We start from the raw sequence: 8,331 nt of genomic DNA on the forward strand, positions 1-8,331 counted from the left end.
CGTTTTATGATATGACTTTCCCAACCCTGTAAACCAGAAAATTCCAATGAGGTGATAATTTCAAAACTGTCTGGTTTTAAGTGTTGGGAAACCCCTTCCCTAACAACTTTGGGCTGTCTTTTCTTGAGTTGTTTTATTGTACTTGGGAGACTAAAGTGGGCCTCAGTACAGTGAGCAGTACCTGACTACTGAGTTATCTCCAGTCTCCAGGATATGTTTTGATGTCATTATTGGTGGTATTATTATTATTAATTATTTGTGCTGTTCCTAGGGCTTGAAATCAGAGCCTGGCCTGGGTTTTGTCCCTGAGCTTTTATGCTCAAGGCTAGCACTCTACTACTTGAGCTACATCTCCACTTTCAGCTCTTTTAAAATGATTAATTGGAGATAAGAATTTAATGAACTTTCCTACCTGGGCTGGCGTTGAGCAATGAGCCTTATAATTCAGCCTCCTGAGTAGGATTGCAGGCATGGGCCACCATTTTCTGGATTGATATTATTCTTGACTTTGGATTTTATCAGTTCTCTTCATGAACTATTTACATAGCAAAACTTTGGGTGTTTTAAATTTAATTTTTTATATGGTACTGAGGATTGAACCCAAGCCCTCATGCATGCTAGGCTAGCACGCTGTCATTAAGCCACATTCCCAGCCCAAAACTTTAGTTTTTTGTTTTTTTTGGGTTTGGTCGTGGGGCCTGTACTCTGGGCCTGGGTGCTGTCCCTCAGCTCTTCAGCTCAAGGTTAGAGCTCTACCACTTGAGCCGCAGCACCACTCCCGGCTTTTTTCTTTTTGCTTATGTGGTACTGAGGAATCAAACCCAGGGCCTTAGGCATGCAAAGCAAGCACTCTACCACTGAGTCACCTTCCCAGCCCAAAACTTTAGGTTTTTAAAAGTAGACTTGAGGGGCTGGACACTGGTTGCTCATGCCTGTAATCCTAGCAGCTATTCAGGAGGCTGAGATCTGAAGATTGTGGTTCAAAGCAAGCCTGGGCAGGAAAGTCTGTGAGACTCATCTCTAATAAAACTACCCTGAAAAAGCCAGAAATAGTGCTGTGGCACAAGTGGCAGAGCACTAGCCTTGAGGAAAGAAAGCTCAGGGACAGCACCCAGGCCCTGAATTCAAGCCCCAGGACTGGCACCAAAATAAATACATAAATAAGTGGACTTGAGGAAGTGGCACTGTGGCTCTAAGTGGTAGAGCACTAGCCTTGAGCAAAAGAGCTCAGGGACAGTGTCCAGGACCTGAGTTAAAGCCCCACGATGGGCAAAAATAAAATAAAATGAAATAAATAAAAATAGACTTGAGTGTAGCTGGTGGTCTTTTTTTCTTCCAACATGTCATCCATATTCCTTACATGCTGTTCCATTCAATGACTTAAAAGTAAGTTGATCTCTTCTCCAGTGCTCATACCTTACACTTCTAACAAAGTTCCTTCCAGAGTCACAACGTAATCATTGTGACTCTTCCCTTTAGTCTTGCATACTTGTGAAATGTGACCACTCGCTACCTGCTGTCTTCATGAGCCAGCCCTGGAGAGCAGCTGCCGTCCTTTCCCATCCGGTATTAGTCATTTCTGAGACACTTCCCTGAGGAACACAGGAAGGAGTAAGGGAAGAACCTGCCATATGGATCCTCTCCACATGGACTGCACCAAGGGCAGGAACTAGCACATACTGTCCTGAGTCCTGGGTTGAATCACTGTGTGACTCAGAAATCGTCTGTGTGGTGCATGAGTGTAGAAGGGTGCATGGCAGGACATCACAAGAGGATCTTTCACTGGAATCCTGACACATCTCCAATAGCCAGAGACTAGTGGAGGTAGGCTAGCCCTGAAAATTTAGGCCAGGGAGCCAATCATTACCCAATTATTTGGTCCTAAATTTTTATTTTAGTGATCCTTAATCTATGCCATTGGTTCCTGTCATAAGAAGAACTTGTATCCTCTCCAGGAAATAGCTGGAGTTATAGAGAACACAAAATCAATTAGCAATGGGACAAAAAATAGAAACTCTATGTTATAGAAACTCTATGAAGGGCTGGGAAGGTGGCTCAGTGGTAGAGCGCTTGCCTTGCATGCCTGAGGCCCTGGATTCCATTGCTCAGCACCACATAAGCAAAAAGAAAAAAGCCGGAAATGGCGCTGTGGCTCAAGGGGTAGAGCGCTAGCCTTGAGCTGAAGAGCTGAGGGACAGTGCCCAGGCCCAGAGTTCAGGCTCCACGACCAGACCCCCCCCCAAAAAAAATAACTAAATTCTATGAAGCTAAGAAACCAAAGACAACTTAAAGCTATCTATTCAAGTACAAAGTGAACAGTTGAATAAAGGTGGGTACTTACCACTATACAGCTGTCAAAAATCCACACAACAGTCAGACATCAGTGGCTCACATTTATAATGCCATACTCAGGAGGCTGAGACCTGAGACTGGAGGGGTTTAAAATCTACATTTGAAAAGAAATGTTTTCCTAAAATGAGAGGGAGAGACAGTTATGCTCTCTACGGATGTTGTAAGGTTTTCTTTCCTTCCTTTCTTCCTTCCTTCCTTCCTTCCTTCCTTCCTTCCTCCCTCCCTTCCCTCCCTCCCTTCCCTCTCTCCCTTCCCTCTCTCTCTTCCTGCTTCCCCTCCCTCTCTCCCTCCCACCCACCCTCCCTCCTTCTCTCCTTTTCTTAGTGGTAATAGGGATTGGGCTCAGAGCATCACACTTTCTTCTTCTTTCTTTTTGTTGGTCGTGGGGCTTGAACTCTGGGCCTGAGCGCTGTCCCTCAGCTCTTCAGCTCAAGGCGAGCACTCTACCACTTGAGCCACAGCACCACTTCCGGTTTTCTGGTGGTTTATTGGAGATAGGAATTTCATGGTCTTTCCTGCCCGGGCTGGATTTGAACCGTGATCCTCAGATCTCAGCCTCCTGAGTAGCTAGGATTACAGGCATGAGCCACTAGCGCCCCAGAGCATCACACTTTCTAGGCTAACGTTCTGCCTGGGACTGAACTGCAATCCTTCTACCTGCCTCCAGAATAGCTATGATGATAGGGGAGAACCATCATCACCATACTTCAATGAAGTCTCACTTTGTTCCTAGGCTTCCCTTGTAACTGTGATCCCAATCTCGGCTTCCCAAGTAGCTGAGATTACAAGAATACACTACCACATTTGGCTTGCAGTAAAACCTTAAGCTCCAAAGCTTCAGACAATGGGATATTGACAATAGTAGATCATGTACTGCTGGAAGCATTCTACACACACACACACACACACACACACACACACACACACACACACACACATCTTAGTTTTGAAAATGATTATTTTAATTGGCTTAACCTGTGAAACACCTTGAACCAACTCATAGAGCACCATTGTAGTACAGTGGAGAACAGTGTAGGAATATTTAGTGCCCTGAAAGAGATGAGAAAATCCTGTCATCAAGCATCTTGTTTTGCAGTGCTCTGTCCACAGATCTCCATCTGTGGTTTTGAGGTAAGCCTCAGAAATGTCACTATGAATTTTACCACTGGGATGAGTTTTCCGGGTTCTGTCAGTCACTTTATATGCAGCATCATATTTCATGAGTAGATGTCATGAGAAAACATTCAGTGGAATTATCATAGAGTTTGTCAGAGGGCAGAGTTAGAATGCACAACCAGTTGTGTTTAATTTAATGTCTATTCTCTTAACTGTTATTTTACATAGTACTGTCTTCTTCATATCCAAGAATGGAACAATCTCAAGCTTTGGTACTTTATATACAACTCTTAGGTAGTTGTTTAAAACTTGCCAATCATAGCCGGGTGCTGGTGGCTCATGCCTGTAATCCTAGCAACTTAGGAGGCTGAGATCTGAGGATCATAGTTCCAAGCCAGCCTGGGCAGGAAAGTCTATGAGATTCTTATTGCCAATTAACCACCAGAAAACCGGAAGTAGTGCTATGGCTCAAGTGGTAGAGTGCTAGCTTTGAGCTGAAGAGCTGAGGGACAGCGCCCAGGCCCAGATTTCAAGCCCCATGACCAACAAAATAAACAAACAAAAATACAACAACAAAACTTGCCAATCATATCTATTCATCTGACAAGGGTCTGTATTCTATGGTCAGGTAACACAATTGGGGAAAATTTTTCACAGAGTTAGTTTAACTAAATGTATAGACAATATTCCATGTTCCCTATGCCGTCCCATCCATTCTCATACCCATCCATTCTCTAAGTGCTGCCAGGATGACCTCTTTAGCCATCTTTATTTTTTTGGGGGGGGTCCAGTCGTGGGGCCTGAACTCTGGGCCTGGGCGCTGTCCCTCAGCTCTTCAGCTCAAGGCTAGCGCTCTACCACTTGAGCCACAGCACCACTTCCGGCTTTTTTTCTTTTTGCTTATGTGGTGCTGAGGAATCGAACCCAGGGCCTCAGGCATGCAAGGCAAGCACTCTACCACTGAGCCACCTTCCCAGCCCCTTTAGCCATCTTTAAATCTTCCAGTACTTCCAGACTTCTTGAAAAACCCAAATCCTGATCTTTATCCATACCTCTCTAGCTTCATCCCGCCCCACTCCTAGCATTGGCCTTACCAAATTATAGACTGGAATTCCCACAACAGGCCGCCTCTCCTTATCATGTTACTTGGTTCTTTTTGCCTAGACAGGCATACATATGATTCTCTCTTTCTCTTTCTCTAACACACACTCACACACACACACACACACACACACACACACACACACACACATTCTCTATCTGGTTAATTCCTGCTCCCATCTCAAGACTATGATTTGGCCACATCCCCATTTCCTCTCACTGGCTCCCACTGCACAGATTCTTTTATTTTCTTCCTCTTCAAAGTTCTCTAGTCCAGTTGGATGCTTTCTATTCTACCCTGAGGTGTCATAATACATGTTTTACTGTGAGTTACTTAAGAACAGGGACTGTCTCTTTGAGTTCTGTATCCCTAGCATTCCAACAAAAGGCTTTATAGGTTTGGGGTTCAGTTGGGAGATGCTGTGCTAAGGGTACATGGAAAGTGTGAAGGAAGTTCATAGAAGGCCTGGTCAAGGAAGGCTTCATGAGAAAAGTGCTATGTGGGCACTTTCCTGATGGAAACCTCTTGCTTTTCAGTCAATTAATCTGCATGTGTTTGGTCAGAGAAAGGGGGGGGGTGGCAGGCAGACAGACAGACAGGCAGACAGACAGCACATGCATGCACATGCCTGTGTTGTCTAGGCAGAAGAAACCTGTAACGTGATAAGGAGAGGACTCACCTGTTCTGGGAATTTCAGCTCATAATTCAGCAAAGCTGAAGATAGAGATGGCTGAAGAGGTCGTCCTGGCAGTACTCGGAGAGTGGATGGGTGCTATGGCACAGAGAACGGGGCATGCAATTCAGAAATCAGACCAGCTGGATCTAGTGCAGTCTGGGGGCCGGGTAGCTTGGGTAGCTAATAGGATAGCTGGAGAGAAGTGACAAAAAGACAGATTTAGGCAAATGAAGTGGATAAATGAGACAAATAATACAATGTATTTTTTTCCTAAGAAATAAGACTTATGTCATCCTTTCATGTCATCTTTGAAAAGACTCATATTTCTGTACCTTTTGTAGATGTTGTACTATAGGTACAATTAGAATAAACAAAATCACTATTCTTTTTCTAAGTTAAAAAAATTGATTATAATATTGCATATATTTATTGAGTACACTGTGGTGTTTGGGAGCACATATATTGTAGGATGAAAATCAATATGCTTTATATACTGCCTAACATGTACTGACGTCAGCCTGTGTTATCTGACTTGTTTTCCTGGAGCTGAAATTATGGGATGTTTCTATGATTCTTGCTTACTTCCCCTCTCTTTTCTCTGCCCTAAAGTTGGTAAAGACCTCAGATCCAAACTCCTTCCTACCCCATGCTGCTGCCACCCTGACATCAGAATTAAGGAATCAGAGAAAAGACTTGTGACAGCAGCAAAGAACATTCATGTTCATCTTCAATGAAACTTGTATTCAAGCAAAATCTTGGAAGATTTTTTCCCCAAATTTCATTACATCTTTATTAATTATAAAATATGGATTTTACAATCCATATTTTTTATCCAACTGTATCCAAAGGCCTTAACAACAAGAAGTATGCATTCCTGATTAAGAAATCACAATTTTCCCAGAATCCAGCACAAAGAAAGTGTGCTCAGGATTCATGGTGTTTGGTTTGTTATTTATATCTCAAAACCCAGGTTGAATGTGAAAAACAATTAGTAGTATGGAGTGAATAAATCAGCAATTAGTTTTGGAAAATAGTGTTTTAGAACACTGAATGATGTTTTTTGGTTTTTTTTTTTTGCTATCATGCAACAAAACCTTTATTAACATTTTGAACAGGTTCAGCTAATACTAAAACTGGTTAATTTCTAAACTTAAATTGGGGCAAACGGCTATAGTGCTGAGTAATGCCATCTTTGGGCACTGGGAGGGTAGACTAAAACTAATAGCCGCCCCTGAGACGGAGAACCAGACGAAGGGTAGACTCTTTCTGGATGTTGTAGTCAGAAAGAGTGTGGCCATCTTCCACCTGCTTGCCTGCGAAGATCAGCCTCTGCTGGTCAGGAGGAATGCCCTCTTTATCCTGGATCTTGGCCTTCACTTTCTCAATGGTATCAATGGGCTCCACCTCCAGGATAATGGTCTTGCCGGTCAGGGTCTTCATGAAGATCTGCATTCTGGCCTGTTACTGATGACGAAGAGGCCGAGAATTGCCAATTATTTGGACACAGCAGCGCAGCAGCTGCTCCTCACAGAGAAGTCGCCTTCTCTGAATGATGGTTTTGCTTAAGAGCAAAAATCATGGAGTAAAGACTACTTCCCCCTCTTTCCTCTCTTCTCCATTTCTTCTCTCTTTTCCTGAATAATTCTTGATAGAAAATAGTTGAAGACTCCTGAGAACTCCAGTTATGAGTGTAGCAGTCCATAAATGTGTCTTGTAGTCTTAGCTTGAGAAGTTATTGATTGAAAGGAGATGGGCTTGTAAAGCTTGCCTTGATAGCTCTTAATTAGTATGCAAATGTTTATTTCTAGTCTCCTAAGTACTCTCATTAGTCCACGTAATTCTTAGCTGTAGTCTTTCAAACCTGTAATAACATACCATCTTGCCCTCATCAAAATCCAGTCACTTTGGGTACTGACTCACATCATCTGTTACTTGATATCCCTGATTTTGTTTTCTGAAATGATTTCTCTTGCTTGAATTGTTTTTAGATCTTAATCTTATTGTCAGGAAGAAAATATTTGAAGTCAGACTAATTCTTACTGTCAAAATGCAAAATGTTGGGCAGATACTGGTGGCTCACACCTCCAATCCTAGCTACTCAGGAGTCTGAGATCTGAGGATTTCAGTTCAAAGCCAGCCTGGGCAAGAAAGTCTGTGAGACTTTTATCTCCAAATAACCACCAGAAAATGGGATGCTATGGCTCAAAGTGGTAGAGTGCTAGCCTTGAGTGAAATAGCTCAGGGACAGCACCCAGCTCGGAGCTCAAGCCCTACAACTGGCAGGGAAAAAGGCAAAGTATTCATAGGAAGCAGAGGAGTACTGGTCAGTAAAACTTGTTGATTTATTCGTTTTGAAAACTAGTGGCTGAAAAAGTCTCTCCCTAGAAACAATTATTAGCATGAGGTGAAGTCATCTTGACATCTCTTTAAAATCTCTGAGTAGAAATCTGAACTGACAAGTGATAAGCTTCTCCATCTCCCTCCTTCTCTCTCTCTCCCTCTCTCTCTACTTCCCTCTCCTGCCTTTCTCCTTCCTTCCTTCTCTTCATCCTTCCCCCTCCCTTCTCTCTCAGGGACATTCTGCCAAAAATTCAAATTCACTTCTTTCTGGGTTGCTTAATTGCACAAGCTTTATGCTAAGTATTGTTGTATTACAGATTTGGCAGCTCTACAAAAACTTCAACTTGTACATGCAAGTTCAAAAACTATGTTTCAATGGTTCAGAGTTAGGCTGGGAAGGCATTTCAGCCAATGCCAACCTGGAGTGATGTATGCTTTTATTTTTTAACCTGTGAGTAGCTTATAACATACAGTTTCATAGGAATTTGATTAACAAATGTGGATGTGATTAGTTGTGGGCCCTCCAAAACCCCAGACTCTACTCCTTGGTATCCTGGGGTGCTGTCTGTGAGTGACAAACTCAAGAGACTGAGAAGACCATCTTTGTTGGTGGGTGCTACCCTTGCCCTTGGCATGAATTCTACTCAGAGCAGATCTTTTTTGGGGGGGGGTCCAGTCGTGGGGCCTAAACTCTGAGCCTGGGCGCTGTCCCTCAGCTCTTCAGCTCAAGGTTAGAGCTCTACCA

The 8,331-nt window shown here is 43.2% G+C and overlaps 1 protein-coding gene across 1 annotated transcript; it reads right to left on the bottom strand.

Annotated features, from left to right (window-relative positions):
- Positions 1–6,464: 6,464 nt before the first annotated feature.
- LOC105986631 (ubiquitin-like) lies at positions 6,465–6,785 on the bottom strand. The gene has a single exon (XM_013017638.1). The coding sequence runs from the start codon at positions 6,696–6,698 to the stop codon at positions 6,465–6,467; it is 234 nt and encodes a 77-aa protein (XP_012873092.1). The 5' UTR covers positions 6,699–6,785.
- Between the last annotated feature and the right edge of the window lie 1,546 nt (positions 6,786–8,331).

The sequence above is a fragment of the Dipodomys ordii genome, unplaced genomic scaffold (genome assembly GCF_000151885.1).
Source record: "Dipodomys ordii isolate 6190 unplaced genomic scaffold, Dord_2.0 Scaffold36, whole genome shotgun sequence".
In the NCBI taxonomy this organism is placed as follows: domain Eukaryota; kingdom Metazoa; phylum Chordata; class Mammalia; order Rodentia; family Heteromyidae; genus Dipodomys; species Dipodomys ordii.

Excerpts from the sequence above, each read along its gene's own strand:
- LOC105986631 (XM_013017638.1), bottom strand. The coding sequence starts at position 6,698 with ATGCAGATCTTCATGAAGACCCTGACCGGCAAGACCATTATCCTGGAG.